Source organism: Trichoplusia ni, chromosome 3 (genome assembly GCF_003590095.1).
Source record: "Trichoplusia ni isolate ovarian cell line Hi5 chromosome 3, tn1, whole genome shotgun sequence".
NCBI lineage: Eukaryota > Metazoa > Arthropoda > Insecta > Lepidoptera > Noctuidae > Trichoplusia > Trichoplusia ni.
In genome coordinates, this window is record NC_039480.1 from 5824833 (window position 1) to 5851843 (window position 27011).

General features: G+C 35.3%; 2 protein-coding genes and 2 pseudogenes across 2 annotated transcripts in view; 3 read left to right on the forward strand and 1 right to left on the reverse strand.

The window, feature by feature from the left end:
* LOC113509049 (zinc finger protein 2 homolog) lies at positions 1-12347 on the forward strand. The gene is made up of 13 exons (XM_026892317.1): positions 1-477; positions 947-1078; positions 1647-1815; positions 2825-2977; positions 5137-5309; positions 5744-5874; positions 6412-6486; positions 7542-7674; positions 8585-8712; positions 9687-9819; positions 10482-10595; positions 11295-11492; positions 12093-12347. Exons 1-13 carry the CDS (start codon positions 370-372, stop codon positions 12273-12275), a joined length of 1830 nt encoding a protein of 609 aa, XP_026748118.1. The 5' UTR covers positions 1-369; the 3' UTR covers positions 12276-12347.
* The window catches only part of LOC113509058, a 101280-nt gene that overhangs the window by 34297 nt on the left and 39972 nt on the right, over positions 1-27011 (forward strand). The window lies entirely within an intron of this gene.
* Positions 14051-23401, forward strand: LOC113509052 (annotated as a pseudogene).
* LOC113508680 lies at positions 25058-26670 on the reverse strand (annotated as a pseudogene).

Sequence of the window (27011 nt, forward strand, 5' to 3'; positions counted from 1 at the left end):
TCTGCTCGTCAAATCGGACAGTCAGATTCTATTTTGCGATCTATTTTTTTGTATTATAAACCTTATTTTTAACTTAAATATTATATTTTGTGTAGTCAAATCGATACCCAACAAAGTTTATTATCCGTAGCGTTAAGTACACTCAGTGAACGTAGCATTAATGATAAATAATGTGATTATTATTTATGTTTGTGTATAATTAAAAGAATTATCTGATTTCAATATAACGAATAACATATTTAACTATGGGTGCCGAAAATAATATAATAAGTCTCACATTTGTATATCTGCTTGCTCAAAATTTCAGAAGATCTAAACAGTAACTACAAAATTTAAATTATAGTAATTTTTCAATAATATTTCGTTAAAATGGATATTTCAAGTGTATGTAGAATATGTTTGGTAAATAATGTACGAATGCACGCGTTAGACAATGAGCAACTACAGGAAACATATGAAAGACTTACCAATATACCGGTAAGTGTACAGGAAAAAATTACAAAAAAATAATACAATTAGTATATGATAAAATACAAAGGAAAGATTAAATTGAAAAGTTTAACTATTACCCTAAAAGAAAATTTCATAACAGTTTTTCTCACACTTATTGTAGTTTTTTTTTTTTTTAACAGCTAAAACAAACAATGGACAGTTATAATGAGCCTACCCTACCTACCTACCAAAAAATTATAATTTCTTCTTATCAATAATGTTTTTAGGGAATGCATTTAAACATGGCAGATTAACATTTAATTTTAAAAAATAAACTGGCTTTTATACATCCCACTGTTGGGCACACTCTCCACTCTTCCTGCATAGGGAGCTTTGATCACCACACTAGCTCACTGCAGGCGATTTCAGAGTCCAATATTTGAAAATCTAGGATTCTTCATTATGTTTTACTTTTGCCAATATGTAATACTAATAATAATTGAATGTCTTTCAGTTTGACACGAAAGGACGATCACGACTCGCCTGTTGCTTCTGCTTTGCACATCTGAAGAAATGCTATCAGTTTAAACTAAAATGTCTGCGTTCTGAGGAGACACTTTTGAACTCTATTAATATAGACTTTGAGGTAAGGTTTTTTTATAGTAACTATCGTGAGAATGATTCATTATTAAATGATACTATGGTTTACTCACACATTCACGGTGATTTTTTAGTCGTCTTACAAAAGTAGCCCAGTTCATGTATCCGACGTAAAATACCCCTAGGCGCGATTATTAATTTTTTATCATCAACTAAGATAATAAGTACTAAGAAAAATTAAACAAGAGAAATCTGAAATATACTATTTAAAATGATAAAAACGCCGGCGCCCGCGCCCCTCACCATTGTTACAAGGCTCGGAACGCGCTCGCAACAGAGCTGTGTTTCTAAAAAACTACGAATTGCATCATAATATTGAATAAAAATTGCATTTTAAATTTATTCAAATCTCATAAACATCTATTTTTTTATCATGAACGTGTTCTAGTCATTGGATACATGAACTGGGCTGCTTTTGTAAGACGACTAAAAAATCACCGTGTATTTAAGATAACATAAGTCTTAGATGAGTACTGAAAAATAATCACACAAACATGCTTGGTGTATGAAACAAAAACAATAGTTATTAACGCATTTTATATACTGTTTTTCAGATTAATACAAGCAATGACAAACAAACATTCAGCCTAACACCAATACAACATATAGATATTACAGATTCAAGCAAAGAGGATTCATTAAAAGATTATTCTGAATTAAAGAGTGAAAAACATGATTTAATTTATACAAATGGTGTTACATTAAAAGAAGAATGTGATGATGGTATGTTTCATTTATTTAATTCATTCTTGAGGTCACCACGCCAATCCCACTGACCGCGACGTGTTGATTCTATCCCCGCGTAGGACAAGCATTTGTGTGAGCCACGAATGCTTGTCCTGAGTCTGGGTGTCTTTGTGCGTGTGATTTGAATGTTTGTGAAACCCCCCGCGATACAAGGATTAAATTCCTTCATTCAAGAGTCGTTCTATAATAATTTTGTTGTAACAACAAAAACATACTACCAACTCCAAATAGAAAATAACTGTGACCAAATGACAGCTATTTAACATTAAATGACAAAAGAAGCATCAAAATCGGTTCATCCAGTCCGAAGTTATGAGGTAACAAATATGAAAAAAAATATCTAAATACCCACGTTTTTAAATGTCACTCCATTCAAATGTTATAAGAATCGGTTTAGCCGTTTTTAAACTTGTAAATTGCATTGTCATCGGGTTTGAAGCTACCCTGGAAATTTCATCCTGCTAGCTTATCGGGCAGAGCCTCAAAATTGAGTTGCAAATCCAACCGGAACGACAAACTAACAAGAAAAGTGAGTGTATAGAAACGTGGGAAAATATAGACGAATTGATAACCTTCCCGTTTTTGTAGTCGCTTGAAAAGAAAATATGTCCTATTATGTAATTTAGAGCACTGACTAAAATTAGACTAAACCGGGTAAAAGCCTGTGTTTCAGGCTAAAAGTGTCTTCATTATAGTTATGATTCACATAGTTAAAAATAAACTAAAAACCCTACATCATTCATTGGCCTAGCCTTTTCCCAACTATGTTGGGGTCGACTACCAGTCTAACCCGATTCAGCAAGTACCAGTGTTTTACAAGGAGCGACTGCCTATCTGACCTCCTCAACCCAGTTACCTGGGCAACACGATACCCCTTGGTTAGACTAGTTGTCTGACTTTCTAGCTTCTGACTACCTGTAACGACTGTCAAAGATGTAGGAAGACTAAAAACCCTACAATTATCTATTTACCTATTTTATTCTAGAAATCACCATAGAAGATCCCATTATATCAGACACAGAAAATGTCAAACAGAGTGATTCAGAAGATGATATACCTCTCACGAAATTCAAGAGTGAGGCAGAACAGACTAAGAAGAAGAGAGTTAGAGGCAGAAAAGAGAAGAAGAATAAAGAAGGTGAGTTATTTATTGTGTTGAAGAATATTTTTCATTTCATAGTGGTTTCTTAGGTTTACGCGAATGTTAGACATAGAAATGAAACCAATTTTACGGCTTTTATCACGGTTTAATTTTAGATTTTAGTTCCCGACGTTTCGACACCTTTGCAGCAGTGGCGTGCAGTCCATAGAGACAAAAAGACACTGCCTACCCTGAGAAATTCAGATATTATAGGTACATAATTACTATCCATAAAATAAACAATATTCGTAAAACATGTATCAGCGCCATCTATCTATTACACGTTGTAACATAATCTATCAAGGGAGGATTATCAATATTTCAAAATTAGTACACTTTTTTGCCGAAGTGCGCCGCCGCTGGCACCGTTTTCCCTTTGGAAAGACACTTCAACTCGATGTCTCAGTGACGTAGGTACTTTAAGCATGTGTGCGTGTGACAGACTCGTAGTCATGACAATGTGTCTATGTCTGTTTTCCTATACATATTTGTCACACAATGTCAAAATAGTCTGCGTTTTGTTAGTGTGTGTGATAAAAGAGACACTGCCTTTGCACGACAAAGACAGCGGATGACATGAGCGGTTATCTGTGGTTATGTTTTGACAGTGATTATCGTAAAGTGAGCCGCAATATTTTTCGATGCATTTTTGTTTTCATTTGTCATAATTCGTTTTCTGGGTCGTTGGTTTTTAATTTATTTGATATAAGTCGATAAAAGAGTGAAAAATTGATTAATAATTGTGAACTTTCAAACGGCGTGTGCTCATAACACAAAAAGTGCGATTTTAAAACTATTTTTCTGTGATAAAAACAAGTGTTTGAAATAGATAAAACTACGCAAGACATCTAATAAATTAAGAAAGGTGAGTCAATCGTTCAAAACAATACGTAGAAAACATAATGATTTAAGTCTAACGAGTTGCTCGTAGATACAAAGAAATCGCTTGTTCTGTTTCCCTATCCATTATAAACTATACTTAGATTTACTTCACTTATCTAAACTTATTTACAAAAAAATACAGAAAAATATCTATTTAGTACCTTTGACACGATTTATTGGTAAGATTCCCGCTTGGTACCAACTTCAACGAAATGGTTATTTTCGTGTTTACGTACGTGGTTACAATATTACGATAGGTATGATGTCAATAGAAAAACGTTTAAAGAAATGTATACGTTATTGACTACCTGCGATTCAATGATAATTGATCTGACGAAAAGATAGCTGTAAAAGTTTAATATTCAAATACGTTGGCTAGGTACACTAGGTAGGTAACTACAAAGTTTACCGCACAACATTTTAAATCCGGCTGGCCTTCTGTCCGTCTGTCTTTTGGCTGTAGGCATGAACGTTGATAGTTATTTAGAGAGTAAACAGTTTCATAGATCACCGAGAAATCGAGGTTAAGCATCATTTGATACGGTCGTGAATTTGATGGGTAACCTTTTTTACATTTTGTACCAACAGTGAGAGTCGCGAATCAGAATCGCACTTGGCCGTTTCTTTTTGCCTACCCTGACTAAAATCTCTGTGCACGCCACTGCTTTGCAGGTATCATGGTCACGGGCAGACTGAAATTAAACCGCGATAAAATCCGTAAAGTTTCACCACGCCCAATTTAATGTGCTCGATGTGTCGCAGGTTCGATCCCCGCTGAATAGGTATTACACTGTCAGTGGGGGTTGAGTGAGGGGTGAGAGGGGTTTAGGTGGGGTTTGAATGGGGGGAGGTGGGGGTTGAGCAAGGGTTGAGTTTAGGGAGTCGAGTTTACGGATAGCCAAGGAAATATCAAAATTACTCACGTGACCTGTCCCGGGTTTGATACCAGCGTGGGGCAAGCGTTTGAGTGATCCTCGAATGCTTGTTCTGAGTCTGTGTGTCTTTGTGCACGTGATGTGTATGTTTGTGAAACCTAAGACACAAGGATAACATTTCTGCGGGAATCGTTTATTAAAACGAAATAGAAAACACACTAACACATATTTAAATAAATAAATAATATAGATAAAAAACACAAAGACACAGAAAAAACAATCAAGCTCATCACAAAAACATTTGTCCTAAGTGGGGATCGAACCGACAACCTCTTGTACAGCAGTCAACGTCACTAACCACTAGACCAACAGGCCAGTATTTCTTAATTTCCTTTACAGACAACGAGACAACAACACCAGTTATTCTACTTACCAAGGACCAACAGCGGGCCAACCTCCTCGCTAAGGCCAAATCTGTGAACTATACATTGTCTCCGTACAAATGCGAGCAGTGTTATAAAGGCTTCGTCGATGTAAGGGCGTATGACAATCATAAGATGAAGCATGATGTGGTAAGTGTGTTAATCGGGAAGAGGCTTTTGTCCAGCAGTGGGCGAAGACCTATTTTCATCAATTATTCTATTTCAGTGACATGACAATTATAAGATTGAGAATGATGTGTTAAGTGTATAAGAAAGCGTGTAAATAAGGAAGAGATCTTTGCCCGCTGTTGGGCAAAAGATCTGTGATATTCATAAGCTGAAATATGTGGTGGTTTGTTTTTTAATAGCGTCTTTTATAAGAGGCATTTGACCCACTGCTGGGCAAAAGAATCTTCTCACATAGTTAAGGTTCGCATATTGATCACTATATTGCTCACTTAAACATTCAGTAATGCATTTTTTTTATTTATCTAATATTAATATTTTCACTCCCTCTTATAGCCGTATAGTTAAATCTTCTACTTATTGCATAATACCCCTTTACATTGAGATATTGTCCGTAGCGCAGCGGCCCCTATGCATGCGACATATGCGGGCTGCGCTACCGCACGCCGCGCCATCTGCGCACGCATACCATCAACGCGCACGCACGCATGTACAAGTGCGACAAGTGCGGGCATGTCGCTCATACTGCGTGAGTATTGTACTTGTATAACTCTGAATCTCACACACACTACACTCAGGGCTGGATCTAGGGGCCCAGAGGCCCCGAAGCAACAAGGGAGTGGGGCCCCCTTGGTTCATGTTATTTTCATTCAGTGAAAAATTTATCGAGCTTTTTTTTTTGATGTCTACTTTGGTGGTGGGCCCCTAGGCACTGGCCTAATTGCCTTATGGATTATACGGTACTGACTACAACCAGTCAGTCACATACGGTTAACCACTGAACGGATTTAGACGAAACTTGGTACACAGACAGTTTAAAAGAAAAAGTATTTTTTTTATCCCGATTTAATGTTCCCGTGGGATCATTTTCGTACATAATATGTATAGAGAAATTACACCCAGGCAAAGAACAAATTTTAATGTACGTGCATTTCTCCTAGGTGGGAATCGAACACACGACCTCCGGTATAGCAGTGACCAACATTCCAGCCATTAACACATAAACACAAAAAATAGAAAAAAAAACATCTACCTATAAAAAAAGTTAAAATTTCTATCTTTACAGGAACCAAGCAAAAGTTCATGAGAAATGGCACAACGGGCACACATATGAATGTCAGCTGTGCAGCCATAAGTTTAGGTAAGTAGCCCAATATTGGGCAAAGTTCTCATCACTCGTCATTTACATACACATACACGAATACCCTTAATTTTTGCTTAATAATATTTATATTTCATCGATAGGTGTTTAATTGTTTATACTCGAAACAAAAATGTTATTGTGTTAATAAGAAGATTATCATCATCATTCCCCTGCCCTTATCCCAATTATCATTTGTGGTCGGCGCAACATGCCTTCTTCCATACCTTTCTATCTGACGTCATCTCACAAGAAACACTCTTTGCAGCCATATCGTCTTTCACACAATCCATTCATCGTTTCCTTGGTCGTCCTCTTCCCCTATATCCATCCACATCCATGTTCAACACCTTTCTCACCACATGACAGCCGGTTGCCACGTAGTTTTTTTGTAACCGGTGCCACTTTCAATCTTCCCCAGAAAAGCCCGTAAAAATAAGGGTAAATAAATATGCCTTGACCCCTTTTGTGTTTGAGGTCACCGCACCGAATCCAATGTGTGCGATGGGTCGCGGGTTGGACCCCCACGTAGGACAAGAATTTGTGTGATTTGTATATCTGTGAAACCCCCCGCGACACAAGGATTAAATTTCTTACCGCGGGAGTCGTTTTTAAACACACAATATCTGTATCTATATCCACTTTACTATGATCCACTGCTGGTCAAAATTGTTACTAAATCCTTCCTAATTATATATATTATTATATTATAGTAATCTAGTTGGTAATTACTTCTTTGAGCCTTTCGGGGTCGAAGCTTTTGGGCCGTGGGGGCCGAGTGCCAAAACGCTCATTTAAGACCTAGCAAAGCGTCTCGTTCACACTTCTCGTGACCCCAAAGGCTGGCTTTTACGTAGCTCAGAGGATTAGCATTGCCATTCAACGTGGCAATGCAGCTAGCCTTTTGGGCGCTCTCCCAGCCGGCAGCGATGCCGATGATTTTTTTGATGCTTTATTTTAATTATTGTTTTTGTTTTTTAGTACTTGTTTGAAGGGTACATATGTAGATCCTATTTTTGTGAATATTAAATAAGTTTAAGTTAAATGTTTTATAGGAAACCAACCTCATATTTCTCTCACATGAGGAAACATCATCCCACTGAACACATATGTAACTTTTGCGGGGAAAACTTTGTGGGGAAACACGGACTTCTCATGCACAAGAGTAAAACACATCGGGATGAGAAAGTAAGTTCATTATATCTTATAATAACTATCGTGAGAAATTCATTATTAAATGATGCAACGGTTTACTCACGCGTATGTAGTCAGAAGATTTTAATCAGAAAATAAGTATTGTAATAATAGATTTAAAAGATCTAAAAACCCACGTTTTTAAATGTCACACTGCATACAAATTTTTTCGAAATCCGTCCAGCCGTTTTTATAGTTGTAAATTGCATTGTTATCGGATTCGAAGCTACCCTAAAAATTTCAGCCTGCTAGCTTATCGGGAAGTGCCTCTAAATTGAGGTTTAAAAATCTAACCGGAACGACAAATAAACAAACAAGAAAAGTGAGTGCATTAAAACGTGGGAAAAACTAGATCTCTAGTTAATGTTATAAATGAGAAAGTATCTCTGTCTATACTATATGCGCTTTCACGCCAAAAATACTGAATCGATTGTTATAAAATTATGTTTCGATCGAAGGATATTTGTTTATTTTTCACGCCAAAACCGCTCAACGGATTTAGACGAAAATTGGTGCACAGATAGTTTATAACCAGGATTAACACATAGGCTAGTTTTTATTCCGATTTTATGTTCCCGTGGAATCATTTTTGGTTCGTAACATTTCAACTTGTATACCAAACTTTGGCTGACCAACCAAACGTTGTTTTGCCTAATAAATTATTTCTAGTTGTATGAATTTTTTAATACGTCATTATAAAAAAATAAAATCAAAAAAATTCGTACAAAAAATTTAGTGTGAGCATCCCTTAACACTTAGGGGTATGAAAAATAGATGTTAGTCGATTCTCAGACCTACTGAATAGGCATATAAAATTTGGTAAAAATGGGTTAAACCGTTTCGGAGGAGTGCGGTAACATCGTGACACAGGTTATATATATTTGAAGGCAATTTCTGTTTTCAGGTTGAAAACTCGAAAACGGCAGAGTATGAGAAATACTGCAGTGACTGTAATATACAATTTTATTCACAAGAAGCTTGGAACAGACATATTTTGAGTTCTATCAATCATAAACTGAAAAGTGAAAATAAGTGAGTATATTATACTAGCTGTTGCCCGCGACTTCGTCCCCCTGGGTAGAAGATATAAGTTATGATTTATACCTGCCCTGTTTTTTCACATTTTCCTTTGTATCTTCGCTCCTATTAGTCGCAGCGTGATGGTTTATAGCCTAAAGCCTTCCTCGATGAATGGTCTATTCAACACAAAAAGAATTTTTCAATTTGGATCAGTAGTTCCTGAGATTAGCGCGTTCAAACAAACAAACAAACTCTTCAGCTTTATATATTAGTATAGATTAGAAATTTTCTAGTAGTTGGGAATGTTATTTTTAAAAAAAGAAATTCATATCCTTTGTGAATACAATAATAATAATAAATAATAAATGCGGACAACATCACATACATTGTCCTGAACCCAAAGTAAGTTGCGAAAGCACTTGTGTTATGGAATTCAGATACAACGAAGGTAACAAACACCCAGACCCGAGACAATGTAGAAATTTGAATATTTACATTGACCCGACCGGGGATCGAACCCGGGACCTCAGAGCTAGGGACACCTTGAAACCGGTGCGTACGCCACTCGACCACGGAGGTCGGAATACAATCTTATCCAGATTCAAAATCGAAATTAAAAGTTTTATTTTATTTGAAATGGGCCGTTTTCCAGGCACTTTTAAAATGTTACAGTATTAATTAACTCTGAGTACATGGTTTCAAAATGTCATTCCTATGGAGAGGAACCGACAAGAAACTCCTTTCTGTACCCAGGGGGTAAGACGGAAAACTATTACTGATGCTCCCCTGTCTATCCATCCGTCTGTTACCAGACTGTACCTCATAAACCATAATATCTAGAAAATTTAAATTTTCACTCGTTCATGTTTCACAAGTTTCTGTTGACGATTAATGTTAAGCAACTGATGAAACGGTCATAAATATGATTGGTGATATTTTTTAATCCATTTGGTTTTTTTTTTCATTAATATTTTATTTATTTCCAGTACGCAATGCATGATATGCAATTGGCGTTATACAGGGAATGTTACTCTGGCAACACATATGGCTGAACACGAGCGGAGTCTGCGTCAGACGAGACGACCGACCCTCGTAGATAAGCATTTGAGATGTCAGCAGGTGAGTGATGTGTTTTTTATCTTGCCCACGGTTGCCCAATGCTGGGCAAAAATTTTCCCGCAATCTTTCCAAGATTATCAATTGTAGACCACAGTGAACCAGCTATCTAGCCCACTTCTACTAAGTGTCACTGTTGGGCAAAATCTTACCAAGTCCTTTCAAGATTATCTGTGCTGGACCATGGTACCAGATATCTAACCAGTGGGTTGCTATCTGGTTGCTATGCCCAACAGTGGGACTCAGTGGAGTCCTACTGCTGGGCATAGAAATCACCCAAATCCTTCCAAATAACCAGCTATCTCCAACCAGCAATGATCTTGGTGATCAATGCTTAAAAACCTTTCTTATACAAAAAGAGGCCTATGCCCAGCAGTTATACAAATATAGGCTATATTATATTATATATATATTATATTAGATACTAGCTGTTGCCCGCGACTTCGTCCGCGTGGTCAGATATAAGTTATGATTTTTTCTTCAATCTTATTAGTCGCAGCGTGATGGTATATATCCTATAACCTTCCTCGATGAATGGTCTATTTAAAACAAAAAAAAATCAATTTGAACCAATAGTTCCTGAGATTAGCGCGTTCAAACAAACAAACTCTTTAGCTTTATATGTTAGTATAGATTATTCAATGTTTTTTTCTAATTGTCTACAGTGCGGTGCTAACTTCGCAGTGAGATCAAAACTGCAAGCTCATATAAATAGAACGCACCTCGGACTGAAATATAATAAAAATATCGTTTGTGAAGTCTGTGGTAAGAAATGTACGGTAAGTTATTTTCATCATCATCATCATCCCAGCCAACTATGTTAGGGTCGGCTACCAGTCTCACCGGATTCAGCTAAGTACCAGTGTTTTACAAGGAGCGACTGCCTATCTGACCTCCTCAACCCAGTTACAGACAACACGATACCCCTTGGTTAGACTGGTTGTCAGACTTTCAAGCTTCTGACTACCTGTAATGACTGTCAAAGATGTAGGAATAACAGCCGGGACCCACAATTTAACTTGCCCACGTGACAGATGCTGCAGATTAGCCATGAATTGCTACAGTCAATACCAAAAAGGTTTTTTTCAAGTTGTCTCTTTTTACTGGCAGTTTCTGCTATATTTACGGTTCTATAATTTGCCCATCATATAGAACGACCCTGTATTGTATTGTGCGTATGTCTAAACGACCCTAAAAACAAATAATAATCCACAACTTTCACGCAACGCCATCTAGTCTCAAACTAAGCAGAGCTTGTATTATGAGTACTAGACAACTGATAAACATACTTATATATTTCTAAATACATACATAATATAGATAAATTACACCCAAAGACAGAAAAAATGGTCTAACTCATCACATAAACACGCACACATCTCTAGGTGGGATTCGAACCCACGACCTGCAGTACTGCAGTCAGTCCCACTAACGACTAGACGAACAGTAATATAACTAATAACACATTTCTTCCACAGTCAAACGCAAGCCTAAAATATCACCAGCGCACTCACACCGGTGAGAAACCGTATTCCTGTCTCACTTGCTCCAAGCACTTCTCCGATAGCAACCAGCTGAAGATCCACACTCGGATACACACGGGGGAGAAGCCCTATGTGTGTGCAGCCTGTGGGAAGAGGTTCTGTCAGAAACCGGCGCTGAATAGGCATTATAGGGTGAGTGGGGTTGAGTGGTGTGAAGTGGGGGTTGAGTGTGGGATGTGTAAGGTGAATGGGTTGAGTGATGTAAGGTTACGAACACAAAAAGATAGAAATAATATATACAAGGTAGGTACATGAGATGTTGGAGAATTGTGACCAGCCCCCAAGTACTGGCATACTACGTAGATGATAAACACGCTAGGGTTGAGTTCAGGTTGTATAAGGTGAGTGGGTTGAGTTTCGTTTGAGTGGGTTGTGTGAAGGATGAGTTTAGAGGTCAATAAAGTGCAAGGTTAGCATTCGTGTGATCCACGAATGCTTGTCCTGAGTTTGGGTGTCTTGTCTTATGTGACTTGAACGTTTGTGGAACTCCCCGCGATACGAGGATTCAATTACAACTGTAGGAGGTTTTATGTTATGAAAAAGGGATGTGTATGTATGTATGTATGGAATTGAGGGTGAGTTTTTCTGAAATTGGGTAAATGCCACAAGTTAAATTGAGATTTGGCAAGTCATATTCTGGTGTTTGTCTAAAAATTTGTTTTCCTGAGAATTGCAACAAAAATAGCGTCGAAAAGTTTTACCGTGTTTTTATTTTCCAATATTTTGTTACAGGTTCACACTGGTGCTAAACCGTATACTTGCCAATACTGTTCAAGAGCTTTCAGTCAATCGAACTCGTTAAAACTGCACGTCAGGACCGTGCATCTGAAACAGCCGGCAAACAGCCGCAAGAAAACGCAAGTTGTTGTCGACAAGAATATTGAGAAAAGTACTCAGGATGTGCTAACTGTGTAAATCTATACTAATATTATAAAGAGGAAAGATTTGTATGTATGTTTGTAATGAATAAACTCAAAAACTACTGGACCGATTTCGAAAATTCTTTCACAATTATAATGCTTAATTATCCCAGATTAACATAGGCCATATATTATTTTGAAAACAAAAATAGAGATCCGCATGTAATCTCAGGATCTATTGGTTGATTTGAAAAATTATGTCTGTGTGTATCTTCATTGAGGAAGGCTATAGGATATATATCTACCATCACGCTATGATTTATAGGAGCAGAGACGTAATGAAATATCTTACAAATACTGGCCGAAATCGGGTGGAGTCTAAAAAACTAATCGGACTTTAAAAATCTTCGAACCACGCGGACGAAGTCGTTGGCAACAGCTAGTGTCAAATAAAGTAATTGATTAAATAGGTGTTGCGCGCGGGCCCGCCCGCTAAAATTCGAAAATGATCCCACGGGAACATAAAATCGGGGTAAAAACTATCCTTTGTGTTAATTTAGGTTATAAACTATCTGTGTACCAAGTTTCGTCTAAATCCGTTCAGTGGTTTTTGCGTGAAAATGAACAAATATCTAAAGCATCCATACATACAAACTTTCGCGTTTATAATATTGAAAAGGAAAGGTCTCCCGATGAAATTCGGTTTTTTCAATTAACTTGAAATTGATTTGTACTATGAAAAGCGAAGCCACTGCCAGTTCGTGTAGGGGCAAGAGTTGGAACCGTAACAATATGATTAGAATAAACGACTGATATATGTCAATGGTATATTTAATTTGGTAATCTTTTGTATTCAGTCGCGTTATATTTTGAAAATGAGTTTTTAGACAAAAAGACACCGAAATTGTTTATCTTTTAAATACTTAAAGCAAAGCAAATAAAAAACCTATATATTTTACAACTAAAATAGAGATCTCAATGCCGGGTCGCGTGAATTTTGTTTAAGATCGAGAAAAATAAGAATCATAATAGAGTTGAATTTTAGTCTCTAAAACATAGTAATTTCTACCAATTATCTACTTGAACTGTATGAAAAATATACAGAATGTAAATAAAATATATTTGTACTATAAACTGTTGACTTTTATTGAACACTTCAAAGGAATCTTGACAAGTGAAGTGAAGTACTATCTTGAAAAGTGAAGTTGTAAGTACTTTCAAAGCAGCTGTGAAATAAAATCGGGATGTGACTGCAACATTATTTTATTTTAGTAGTTTTTTTTTTGTTATTAATCGACTACTATTATAGCCGTGGAGAAATAAGAAAAAAAAGCATGTAGTTGAACTGGGCAACAGTGATTACTTATAGTAAGAAACGTTTGAAGTTGGAGCTTTAACTCGCTACCACGCCATAGTGTACGATTGTCACAAAATCAAACAGCACTTAATTCAGAATTCCATAATCAATACTATTAGTTCTGATGCTACTTTTTTACAAAGGGCGGTTAACAAAATATTGTATTATTAAATATACTTTTAGTAACATAGAAAACCAGAACATTTACTTAAATCTAAAAATAAAAAAAATCGATAATCATTTTTGAGGTTACTTCGCCCGTACCAAGTGAAAGTATGGCACCGTGGCATGGCAAGTGAAAAATAGTTTTTTGGTTTAAGTATCTCATTAAGAATTTCGTAAGCTAATAATCTTCTAAAATATTCGAATATTAATTTATTTTCCACCCGAACACTTTTCGCAAATAGTAACCAGAATCGACTAAATGGAATAGTATCAATTTCCCAACTAAAGCGATAAAGAACTGTCACTCAAATACCAATCAAAGCAATTTAAAAAAAGTGGTGTAAACGATATTATTATTATTTGTTGTTTTGCTTCAAATTATTTGTTTTATTACGTAAACTACCGCGAATATGTCTGTAAGATAACTTAGAATAGCTTTACCGAACTTCCATTAACATTTTAGGACTATCAAAGCACAATTTAATTGTGTAATACTTGTGATGTTTACAGATTAATAATCGGTATAGTTCGTCAACAAAATTTTAAATCGGTTGAAATGTTACCAATTTTGATGTATAATAACATGGAAGGAGGTTCTAATTCTTTGAATAATAGTTCGGAATACAGTTTTAATCAGTACGATGAGAGTAAGATATTAAATTGTGTTAGAAATAGGAAGAAAGTGACTGAATTGCCGAATTGTCCAGTTTGTAGTTGTACGATTCGTCAAGGTGAATTAGACTCTCATTTGGCTTCTGAAGTAGAAAGACTGCAGAAATTATCCGGTTGTGGTTCTAAAAGGAAGATCAGTGGTAATACAAGTGCCAATTTAGCTGTGCCAGGCTCAAGTACGAGTGCTGATGTTCAAGAGGATGAAGTAGATGTTACTGGCTGCCTAGGAAGTGATGTTTACCAAGTAGGTTTCGAGTTTTCTTTAATTATTTTTATAGTTTAAAGTTTTAAAACTGTAGGTCAGTAATGTGTTGAGTGTTTGGAGTCTGTGTATTATTGTTTCCATAGCTTTGATGACCCATTTGCAATGCGAAATGATTTTATCGATATTTTTTAAAAGGAAATTTATTTTCGTAGTTCTTTTTATCGATTTCTGATGTCTCCTTTTAAGTATTATTCTAATTAACAGATACTTTGAGTCCTATACTGTATTCACACGTTTAAAACCTATCTTTCCTTCAATGCCTTCTTCTTGAAGTGAAGAAATATTTGTTTCTTTTTTTATATATGATATTATTCTTTCAATAGAATCAAAATATTTATATGTTATTTAAACAATACACTAAAATTGATTTGTACAATCATATTCATATTCTTATTTTTGTTTTAAATTAAGATGAAACAATAAGGTTTAATCATTGATTTAGTTGAACACTCTTTATTTCTCAATACTGTTTTGCTTCAATAGTATACATACATGTTGATACAACAGATGACATGTTATAATTGAGAACAATATGGACCCTGTCAATAACAGCAAGGTTTAGCAGACAAAAAGAATGCCTGTCTTAATTTAATTTGCTGGGTATTGTCAACTCTATGATATTCTTTAACAAAAAGAAAGTACACAGTTACATCTTTTTGATGTCATTTAAATCTGTAACATAAACGATAGAATCTTCATGATGTAATACACAGATAGTTCTCCAAAACAGATAATATGTCCTATTAAATACCTACTTATAATACTATGAAAACATTGAAACCTCTGACAGGGCTGACATCTGCCAAAGCAACAAAGTTCACTGACTAAGAGTTCCAATTTGTCCATTTTAGTTATTTGTAAAAAAAAAACAACTTAATTTTTATAACATATCCAGCATTAACTAAAAGAAAAGACTTCTTAGCTATGTAGATGTTTTTTATAACAAATAATGTTCTGTTTGTTAGTGCTGTTTTTTCTTACTAATGTGATTATTTTGTTTATAATTATGCTATTTAGGTAATTAGTTGTAAGAAATACATTGTTAAAACAATTAGATAAAGCCAGATAAAATCCGTTAGAATGTTTAGGAATTCCGAGTGATTTATTGTGATTTTGTTTAGTAAATACAGTAAAATGCATTATTTATATGCTATTAAGTAATTTGTGCAAGGTTTCACGGCGATTTATTAATGTATTTATCCATTTTTTGTAAAATAATAGTAAGCTTAAATTTGTTGTTATTTATAAAAAAAATATATAAAAATGGCGGTTTGTTGACAAATGTTCAGTCCGTCGATTTTCGTCTTTATCCCATTAGTTATAAAGTCTAAATCCGAGTGAATTTTTTTTTGTTTATTTATTTTTATTTTTTTCTTAGGGAATGAAGTGTGTCGATAAATGTACGATATTATTTTTTTTAATCGATAGTGTCGATTGAAAATTGTAATGCTTTAATATAATTTTAATTAATTATTTTTATTACTTATGATAATATTACGTTTTGAATAGATAGTATTTTTTATCGATAGTTATGATTATATATTGTAATGAGTTTGAAAAATTTTAATTAATAATTTTATTTTTATTTATTACCTACTCATAATAATTAACGTTTTCGTATTATAGTAATATAGTATTTATTTTTATTTGTTAGTGATGATTGTATGTTGTTATATTTTTTTAATTACTTATAGTAATAAAATGTTTCGAATAGATAAGTGTGTCGAAAGGTATGATTTTCTCCGTTTTGTTTTACAGAATGTCAGCTTGGCGTCCAAGTGACGAGGCTCCTCAAGACTTCATCGCCCTTCTCCATAACAGCAAAGACGAATTATTGTTTTTTGTACACATCTGAACAACTTAATTATAAATTGTCAATAAAAATGCCTTCATGTCTTTGCATTTATTTATTTTTTCTTTTATTTTACATGTTTCATCGTAAATAAATATACTTTTTTTAATTATATTGTATTTTTATTTACAAATACTAAGTACCTTACAAAAAGACCAATTATCGATAAAGTTTCAAAAAGTGATGGAACATCACTAGTTGTTTCAATGCTTTGCCACGTCAATGTTTATGTGGTTTTATTATAAACATCTCAACGTCTTTCATCTAATTGTTTACGTAATAAGATAGCATAGGCCCTTGTTCTCAATATTTGGTTTCAATATTTGTATATTTCTTGTAATCAAACTCACAGGATGGGTTTAAAAACTTCCAACTAGTAGAATATACATACTTTTTCGGTTTTTATTTGTTTTTTGATTCCTGATACATAGAAAATATATCTATTAATCTTTATTCGTTTATAGAATAATCAAATATAGTGTTTTATGCAGATAAATCTCGTTTTGTAAAAAACAATATTTTCCGACGCCATTTCCTGACAACCTTCACCTGCTGTCATTTTAATTTTGACATTTAGTTCCGGGGAGGAGTAGTTAAAGAGCTAAATAAATAACACTATGTCACTATAATGATGCATTTTGAAGTAGTTTGTCATATTGGTGATATATTCCATCTTTACATAGGTAATAACAAATTTGCTTGTTGCGCAAGACAGCAGATTGCCAAAAAGCAAAAAAAATAGTGCAGCAATAAAAAAAAAAGAGTAAATGGGGTGTAAGCGCAATGATCTTAACATCTTGAGTCCTATTGCTCAACTGGTTAGTGGCCCTTACTGCTCTACCAGAGATTTTGGTTGGTTCAATTCCCCCCCCAGGAAGAATGATTTTGTGACAAGCACAATTGTTTATGTAAATTATATATATGTATTTAGAAACGAAGCAGAATGCTATTCGAAGCAAAAAACATAGCAGTTGTCCAGTACTCATAATACAAGCTTTGCTTAGTATATTACATAATATTATTAAGGGCCTGTTCCACCACCGCCACATAAGCTCCTGTTAAATAACTTGATAGGTTTTCTTAAACAAAGAATGTAAAATTCTTCAATTTATCTGCCAACCAGTCTAACCAAGGGGTATTCTGTTGAGGAGGTCAGATAGGCAGTCGCTCCTTGTAAAACACTGGTACTCAGCTGCAACCGGTTAGACTGGAAGCCGACCCCAACATAGTTGGCAAAAAGCAAGGCCGATGATGATCTGCCAGAGGCTAATGAGTGATTATGGAACAGGCACTAAATGTAGTATCAAGGTAGACTACTAATTTACTCCTTTTCACCTATCTATTATGTCTATCCCCAGCGGGTCCACTCCAACCGCCTCCGCCGGCTCCGTGCCCGCCGCCGCGGCACCCCTCCCCCGCAGCACGGCGAGTGTCCCGTCTGCAACAGCAGCCTCCCTGTCTCCAGGCTACAGCGGCACGCCATACGCTGTCTCAAGCGGACCGGGGCCGAGATAGATGAAGACGTACCTGATACCAGCTCCGAGGATGGCAGTATTGATGTCGAGGTGTGTAGATGGCAGTAAAGGAGGGTATTTGACAAAAAAAACTGTTTGGTCGGTCATAAATGTAGAGAATATTGGACACGTATTTTTTATTTTATCTCGTGAACAAAATGAAGGGGATACAGTGATTAAAATCTCGTGTGACGTCACTTACCAGTACCCTTTTTACTAGCAAGTGATGTTTTTAGTCCCAACTACCAGACTTATATATATGCTTTATATCTTTTAAACTGATTTTTTTCGTTACAAATACCCAATTTAATAAAGCTCAGCTTCAAAATTAGAGTATACAGGACTATCCTATGACCACTGAAATTTATATTAACATAAAAGAATACTAAGATTAACGCGAATTTTACCTGGATTACTTCGTCGTTTCGACCAGATTACCAGCAGGCTGAGCCGAGTTTGTTCGTGAAATAAAAAATCGCGTTAATCCCCGTATTCTTTTAATATAATTATGCAACGCGAAAGTTTAAATATAAATACACACAAATTCATACATCTTTGACAGTCGTTACAGATAGTCAGAAGCGTAGTAGAAAGTCTGACAACCAGTCTGACTAAGGGGTATCGTGTTGCCCAGGTAACTGGGTTGAGAAGGTCAGATAGGTTGTCGCTTCTTGGTAAAAAGCACTGGTACTTAGCTGTAACCGGTTAGACTAGGCTAGGACGACGATGATGTACTCATAATAACCCTGTATACGTTAATGTGAAGCCCTGTACCTTCTACGACTACCCAAATTCATATATGTAAATCTCGTCCTCCCCGCCCCAGAACGACGAGCCGTCCGGCGGCACGTTCGGCGCGGAGTACCAGTGGTGCGGCGAGTGGCGAGTGCGCGCCTCCGCGCTGCAGGACGCCGCCGCGCGCGCCGCCACGTGTGTCCGCCGGGCCTCGCACGACCAGGCGCTGGTACGGGACTCTGCTAGTCATGCTTTATGTCTCAGAGAATACTTCATATGAATCTATACTAATATATAAAGCTGAAGAGTTTGTTTGTTTGTTTGAACGCGCTAATCTCAGGAACTACTGGTCCAAATTGAAAAATTCTTTTTGTATTGAATAGACCATTCATCGAGGAAGGTTTTAGGATATATACTATCACGCTGCGACTAATAGGAGCGAAGATACAATGGGAAATGTGGAAAAGCAGGGCAGGTATAAATCATACATAACTCATATCTTCTAACCACGCGGACGAAGTCGCGGGCAACAGCTAGTTAAATATAAACATAATGTAAAATTACTTTAATTACTTAATGAGGAGGAACTCCTGGCTAAGCTATAACCGCATAAAGTGATTCGATCACAGGTTAAGCTATGCTTAACGCGGTTGGTCCGTAGATGGGTGACCATCTTTGTCATAACGAGCTCCTCCATGATGATGATGACTTTAATTACTTAATGTGAATGTAAAGATTAAATTTTGAGTATCATATTTAATTATTTCTCTGCTCCTACTAGTCATAGCGTAAATTAAATGTTAAATCACACATTGATTGAGCTATTTAACACTGAAGCAATTGTTCAAATCTATCCAGTATTTTCTGGGATTAGTGCATTTAAACAAACAATGCTATTAAAAAAGGATCTGTTTATTTCCATGAAAAAAATAAAAGTAATTCTAAATAATACATAAGTAGCAAAAATCTATTACATCTAGATTGATTTAATGTCTCTAATATATAAAATTCTCATAATATATCATGGTGTACAAAATTGAACACCTATGAAACAGCTTGACCGATTTTCACGAAATTTTGTGTGCATATTGCGTAGTCCTGAGAATCTAAAAACATCTATTTTTCAATCTTTTTATTTTGTTCTTTAGAACTAAACTTTGTGGCAAAAAACGTTTTTTGGGACACCTGTTATTGAATCCAAGTTAATGCCAGTTAGTCAGCTATCCCGAACGCGGTCCAGCTCGTTGATTCCTGCGCCATTATTCTTACTATCTTGCTTCTACCCTCGTTTTGTCTTGCTTGCAGGTTGTCGACGGTGATGAAGATACGGAGCTGTACGGACCTCCCCAGTATTCCCCGTCCAGGATAGCACCGGATGTGAGTACTTATTACAAGGATATCTTCTTAATACCTAAATAAATCCCCGCGTAGGACAAACGTTTGTGCGGTCCACGAATGCTTATTCTGAGTCTGGGGTCTATGTGCATGTGGCTTGAATGTTTGTGAAACCCAAGACACAAGGATTAAATTCCTTAATGCGGGATTCGTTTAAAAAAGAAACTCAATACTTTTGTTGCATTCCACATGTATTGTTATGTGACTTAAAATAGATCATAACATGGTCCCTGTCGTGCACAGCAAATAAGTAGTTTTAGGAGAGAGAAAGCTCTTGTTCGTAAATTAATTAAAAGAAAAGTATTATAAGTAATGCGGATTGCAGATGAAAAAAGAAGCTACAATCTATAAGGTTTGTTTATGTGGTTTTTATTTACAATAAGACACACAAAAGCGCTGTTTTTCTGAAAATTATTTAATCTACATCAACTTTGAAAGTGATAAAGGAATATCTTGCTACTGATGAAGCTAGCTCCCTATTTCTCAATGATGCGTTAGCTCTTATATCATCTTTAAATCAAAATTTGAAAATACTACTTTATTTATGTAATTTTGATAAAGTATTTAATCTAAAAAAGCTTAAAACAATAATGAATTTATTTTCATGACCTTCCTCTCTTATTCCAGGCCGAAGTGACACCAACAGACACACAAACAGACAGTCAAGCAGACACACAAGACACAGCCAGCGATGACAAGAGTGAGAAATTAGATAACGGTATTAAATACAACGGCTTAGTTGAAGCTAGTGCCGCTGTGAGTATTACTATGATTATAATGTTACTAGTATTATAAACGCGAAAGTTTGTATGTATGGATGTTTGTTCATCTTTCACGAGAAACGACTGAACGGATTTAGACGAAATTTGCTTCACGGATAGTTTATAATCGGGATTAAGACATAGGATGGTTTTTATCCCCATTTTATATAAGACACGTCAAACTTATCAATTTTCTTTTCTCTCTAGCCTACTTTGTCCCACTGCTGGTCAAAGGCCTCCCCCAAATTCTTCCACGATTCTCTGTTCTGGGCCGCATGGAGCCAGCCCGTGATTATCAATTTTTTAATATAAAATATTTTTATTCCAGACGCGGATACATGCCTTAAAAGAAAAAATTAGAGAATTAGAAAGAAGAAACAATGGAGCCGGAGAGGTAATTATTATGTTATAATAATAATAAATAGTTGTGAGTATTGCCAGTTGAAAAATAACTTTATTCAATTCAAAGAGATCACAACAAATAAACTGTCTGTGAAATATAATGTGAATGTTATGTTATTAAAATCAAAATCAAAAGTCATCTATTCTAATTAAATTAGGCTACTAATTAACACTTTTTGAAGGTCAGGTTATATTGGACAGCACCCAGTTTCGCCGACCCTGTCCGAAGTTACTCTGGTTTTCAACCAATATCTAAGATTTACAGCTGATTTATAAAAAAGAATAGAATATTCTTTATTGCACACCAAATAATTACAGGATAAAAAAAAAATATTGACCAATTGAAAAAGAAAAATAGTTGCATGGTGCCACAATGGGCGGTCTTATCGCTAAGAGCGATCTTCTACAGACAACCTTTAGATGGACTTCGTATAGAAAAGGAGCGACATACATTACTTTGATCTGCTTTCCAGGACCTCAATTCTGCTATTTACAATAGCCGATGGAATGAATTGAAATTGGCTTAAATTGACACTATTAAGCATTTTTCCAACACAATAGGGATGATGACTGGGTTTAAAAAGAAAAAATCTCATTAGTCCCTCAGTTAGATAATTGAAAATTAGGAGACACTTATTTTTTCCTATTTCAGAAAAACTAGAATTGACAAAGATTAACTGTTTTAAAGTTTAGGAGAGGGGGCTTGTGACGTAACGATAGAGTAAAATTTATACTCAATCGTGACGTCGCGCGTAAGTTTCATTCAGTGTAATTTGGTCAATTTATGTTTGCGGGACAAATTAAAAAATACGTATCCATTATTTTACAAAAAAAAAAAACTACAAGACGCGACACTGCAAAAAAAATTGTCATCATCCCTATTGGAAATTCAGCTCGGGGTGGAACACTCACCGTCAATACAATGAATTTTCAATATATTTTTTTGTCAAAATGCTTTAGATATACGAATAGTTTCAAATTTAATCCAATTGCCATTCATTCATCGGCCATTGTGAATAGCAGAATCGGGGCCCAGGACACCGGAATATTATAAAAGAATCGATTTAATATCGTAATAAGTCGAATGCATTTTGTATTATTTAGTTTCGAGTATGATAATCCATATAGACGTTTTCTTACATAACTTTCTTATATATATTACGTTCGAAGTGGATTGTGGAGGCATGTTTGTAATGACTTGAATGTTGTTTCAGGTAAAATGTCTGATATGTTTGGAGTCATACTCCCTGCCAGCCGTGTCCATACAATGTTGGCATGTGTATTGCGAGGTGAGGGTTTCAATCCAAATATTAAAAACTATTGACTGACTAGTATTCATAATCTAAAATGAGATGTTAGAAGGATAATACGTATTTGACAATCATTAAAAAAGCGGCATTTCAGGTTCTCCCACGTTTTGATACACAATTTTCTTGTGTTTGTCCTTCCGGTTGGATTTTTGCAACTCAATTTTGAGGCACTTGTCGATAAGCTGAAATTTTCAGCGTACCTTCAAACCCGATAATGCAATTTACAAATTACTATAAAAACGACTGGACCGATTTTGATAAAATTTTATTGAGTGACATTTAAAAACGTGGGTTTTTAGATATTTTTAATCTTTTAATTTTATTTTATCACTATTAACCTTTTCTATTCAAGAATAAAAATCTTTTTTATATGAAATTATATCATATTGTTTATTTATTTCCCAGGGATGCTGGCTCCAATCTTTAAGAGCTAAGAAAATATGTCCCCAATGCAACGCCATCACCACTGGCCGAACATTTAAGAAGAATTTACATGTGAACACATACAAACATTAATTGGACTGATTATATTTATACAAGCAAACACGTATTATTGACAATCAAATGTAGGTATTTGACTAAATCTAATAATAAACATCTGTTTAGTCCGTCAGAGAAATATCTAAAAAATATTGAGTACGGGTTTTTTATTTTATTACATCTTTAAAAAGTATGGTAGTTGGGGCTAAAAACATCACTTGCTAGTAAATATACTGGTAAGTGACGTCACACGAGATTTTAAATCACTGTATTCCCTTATTTTTTGTTTACGAGGCAGTAAAATAAAATACTTATCCAAAATTCTTTGGTAATCTGTCTGGCGGATTTAAACAGATTTTTTTGTCAAATAGGTACACTATTCGACTCATCTTTGCTTGCGAAAACATGTGTGGGTTACTTTTATCATATACAGTGATGTTGTGTACTAACACAGCTTTCATTTGTGTGTCACTGTCACACACATTAAAGCTTCCATAATAAACTGTCGCTGTCAATCGCACGCACACATAGCGCCACGAGCACAGATGAGTTGAACTTTCTATAGTGAGGCCAACGAGACGAGACAAAAAACGTAAACAAGCGGACCGTTACTGAGTTACATTGCGATAGCGAGGGATTGTCATCCCTGTCCTTATCACTCGTACGCGCATATATGGCGTGAGTTGGTCGATGCCAGCTGTCGTTATGTGTTTCGTGGTACAAGAAAGCAGTCAGTACGGCAGTTGTCAACATTGGGTCCGCCATGTTGTGAACAAGTTCATTCCTTCATTTTTGCCAAAATTCGAAACTTCATAATAGTTTATTCAAATAAAAATGTTATGAACCCCTGAAAATTTGTTTACATTCTTTATCTCGTCTCGTTGGCCTTACTATAGATATCTGTATGTTATTGTAAAAGTTTACATCACAATGTTAGATGAAGATGATATTGTGTGTTAGAAATTGAGCGGAAAAGCAACTATTATTATTATTTATTACACTTATGAAGAACGTATGTTTGTAATTAAGTTTATAGGAAAGGACAACGCGTGAATACTGATAAAGAAAATTTATAACCGTACTTGTTGCCAAAATCAGATTTTTTTCTTTATTATTTGTTAATAATGTATTTCAAATTCGAGAAATTGTCAATAGTCTTACTATCTATGGGATACGGACTAGTCTCAGACGGGTAGACAGGCAGCGGAGCCTTAATAGGGTTCCGTTTTTTACCATGTATGTACGGGACCCCAAAAATGATATATCATTGCCAGCCATGTATCTCAATTCGTTCGATATTTCTTGCCTGGTCTAAGCGATGTTCAAATTATTTATGTTAGCAATATATTGCTCAAAAACATTCATTAAAATGTATTATGATTTAGTTGTTGGTATATAACAATAACATTATTGTCAGTAATTAGTAAAAGTGACTTCGCGGGTTCGAATCCTGGTTTAGGTTAATTTGGTATTGCCTTCTATGAAGATGTACAATAATAGTGTATAATGAATATTAGAATATATGCACAATTACTATGTAAATAAAATTATTATTTTTTTCTATGATTTTTGGAGTTTTATTGTGTGTAAACCTTATACGGGAAGAGGCCTGTGCCCAGCAGTGGGATGTATTAAGTAGGCATAGTACAAGGATTTTTTTGCCGGTTCTTTTCCATAAGAATGACATTTTGGAACCGCGCAACTAAAGTCAGTACTATAACTTATAAAACATGACCTGGAAACCACCAAATCAAAAAAATCACCACCACATCAAAACCACCTTCTTAAAATAAAAACTTTGTGTGAACATTTTTTATTAGTAACGATATAATTATTTTTGATAGGCAACACGAAATAGTGGAACAATATTCGCAAAATAAGGGACCAAGGATATTTTTTACTGTAATCTTTGTAAATTATACATAGGTATAGAGAATAAATAGATTTATTAAGATTATCTGTGAGAGAATTTCAATAGAGCGAAATAGTTTTAATTTTGATCTGTGCATCCTTTTTTCGTGATTGTTTTTTCTTGGATAGACAAGATTTTTGATATGTTTATAGGCTTTTCAATCGTTGGTCTCCGCGCTGACTAAAGTTTCCACACCGTCACCACCATCGGGCTGTAATAAAGAGATAAGGTATTAGCTAAATGTACAAAATATAATAATCGGTCAAACGCGCGAGACGGATTCACTAATGAAAAAATGGCCGACCCGAAAATTTACATAATTATAATAAAACTAGCTTTCCGCCCGCGACTTCGCCCGCGTCGAGGTCGGTTATATCGCATTTCCAAGAGAACTCTTAAAAAAATCCGGAATAAATACTATCCTATGTTCTTTCTCAAGGTCAACTCTACCTCTGTACCAAATATCATTAAAATCAATTCAGACAGAGTTACTTTCGCATTTATAATATTAGTAGGGATTGTACCTTACTAAGCCTCTTTTTGTCCATAGCTTACTATGTATGTGTATGTCTTAACATACACATATGGGTAGAATATACATAGAACCCCTACAAAGGGAAGAGGCACGTGCCCAGTGGGACTTTCATTAAGACATTAACTTTAATAATAAACCTTTTTTAGAAATAAATTATTGCAATTAATATAAAGTTATAAATCTTAATAACATGGAAGGAAAATTAAAAATATAGAAAAATTAGTGTTTTGGTCTTTATTTCTACTTACTTGCATATCAGCGACAGTCAAAGGCGGTTCATCTTCGCGTAACACAGTTTCTCCATCCAACTTTTTGAGGTTAGGAAGTCGTCTAGCCGCTTCTGAACGCCAAGCATCCAACTCACAGCCGTCGTAAAGCGGATTGCCAACGAAAAGCAGGTCTTCGAGGTGCGGTAGCTCCTGAGATGAACGGTTTCAGAGAAAGTAAAGGTATGAATTAAGATCCTTTTTGTTCAATAAAGGTTGTTGAAAAGAAAAACAAGTATTTTTTTTTAAGAACTTCCCTAAGATGACCTTAAATGTAAAGTCTTTGATAGGTTTTTGTTAATGACGTCATGTTAACAATCGATATTAACAATAAATAAAGTTCCCTTCCATTTTAATCGGAAAAAATCAATATAATTTCCACAAACTGTTTGTGGAAATTATATAAATTGAAAGTGTTTGTGACAAACATTTCAATTTCGTAATTCGCGCCATTTTCTATCATTTCTGTTTTGGCGCCATAATTATCACGCACACAGGCGTCAAACTATAGCTGCGTTCTAAATTCGTAAGACCTAAATAGACAACTTCGGCATATAGTAACATGATTATCTGACAAAAACTAAATAAATACTTTTGATTGGCCTTGTTTTCCAAAAAGAATACCATAATTAACATCTACCTGCAACTTATTAAACTCACTCCATTCCTTAACCAAATTGTTACTCATGTATAAAACCTTCAAACTTCTCAAGACGTGTATCCCTTTTAATTTCTCAATCAAATTGTAAGATATCCACAATTCTTCAAGACAGTCCCCTAGAGATTCCTGGAAAAAAAGAAGATGTAGTACGGTAAAACGGGGTGAATAGAGTTTCAAGGGGTGAATAGAGAATAGTGTTTTTTAGGGGGTTACATGAATATTTTCTTACATTAAAATGCTTAGACACACTTACTTTATGAAATACTTGTGAGTTTGCGTATAATCTTTATGTTTTGTCTAGTTAAACGTCCAAATTTTAATAAAAACTCTGTTTCTATCCACCCCAAAAAACCCTCTATTCACCCCGTTTTACGGTATATAGTATTTTAGGTCACTCTCATCCCATCATATTAAATTTCGTTGCCTTTTCAGACGCGTGTCCGGACCTTAACCTATGAACCTATTAAAAGATCGAGCATAGGTGTTCTATATTACTTACTGTTAAATAT

Excerpts from the sequence above, each read along its gene's own strand:
- LOC113509049 (XM_026892317.1), top strand. The coding sequence starts at position 370 with ATGGATATTTCAAGTGTATGTAGAATATGTTTGGTAAATAATGTACGA. Across the intron at positions 7,675-8,584 it reads AAACACATCGGGATGAGAAA|GTTGAAAACTCGAAAACGGC; the intron begins GTAAGTTCATTA and ends TTCTGTTTTCAG. Across the intron at positions 8,713-9,686 it reads AAACTGAAAAGTGAAAATAA|TACGCAATGCATGATATGCA; the intron begins GTGAGTATATTA and ends ATTTATTTCCAG.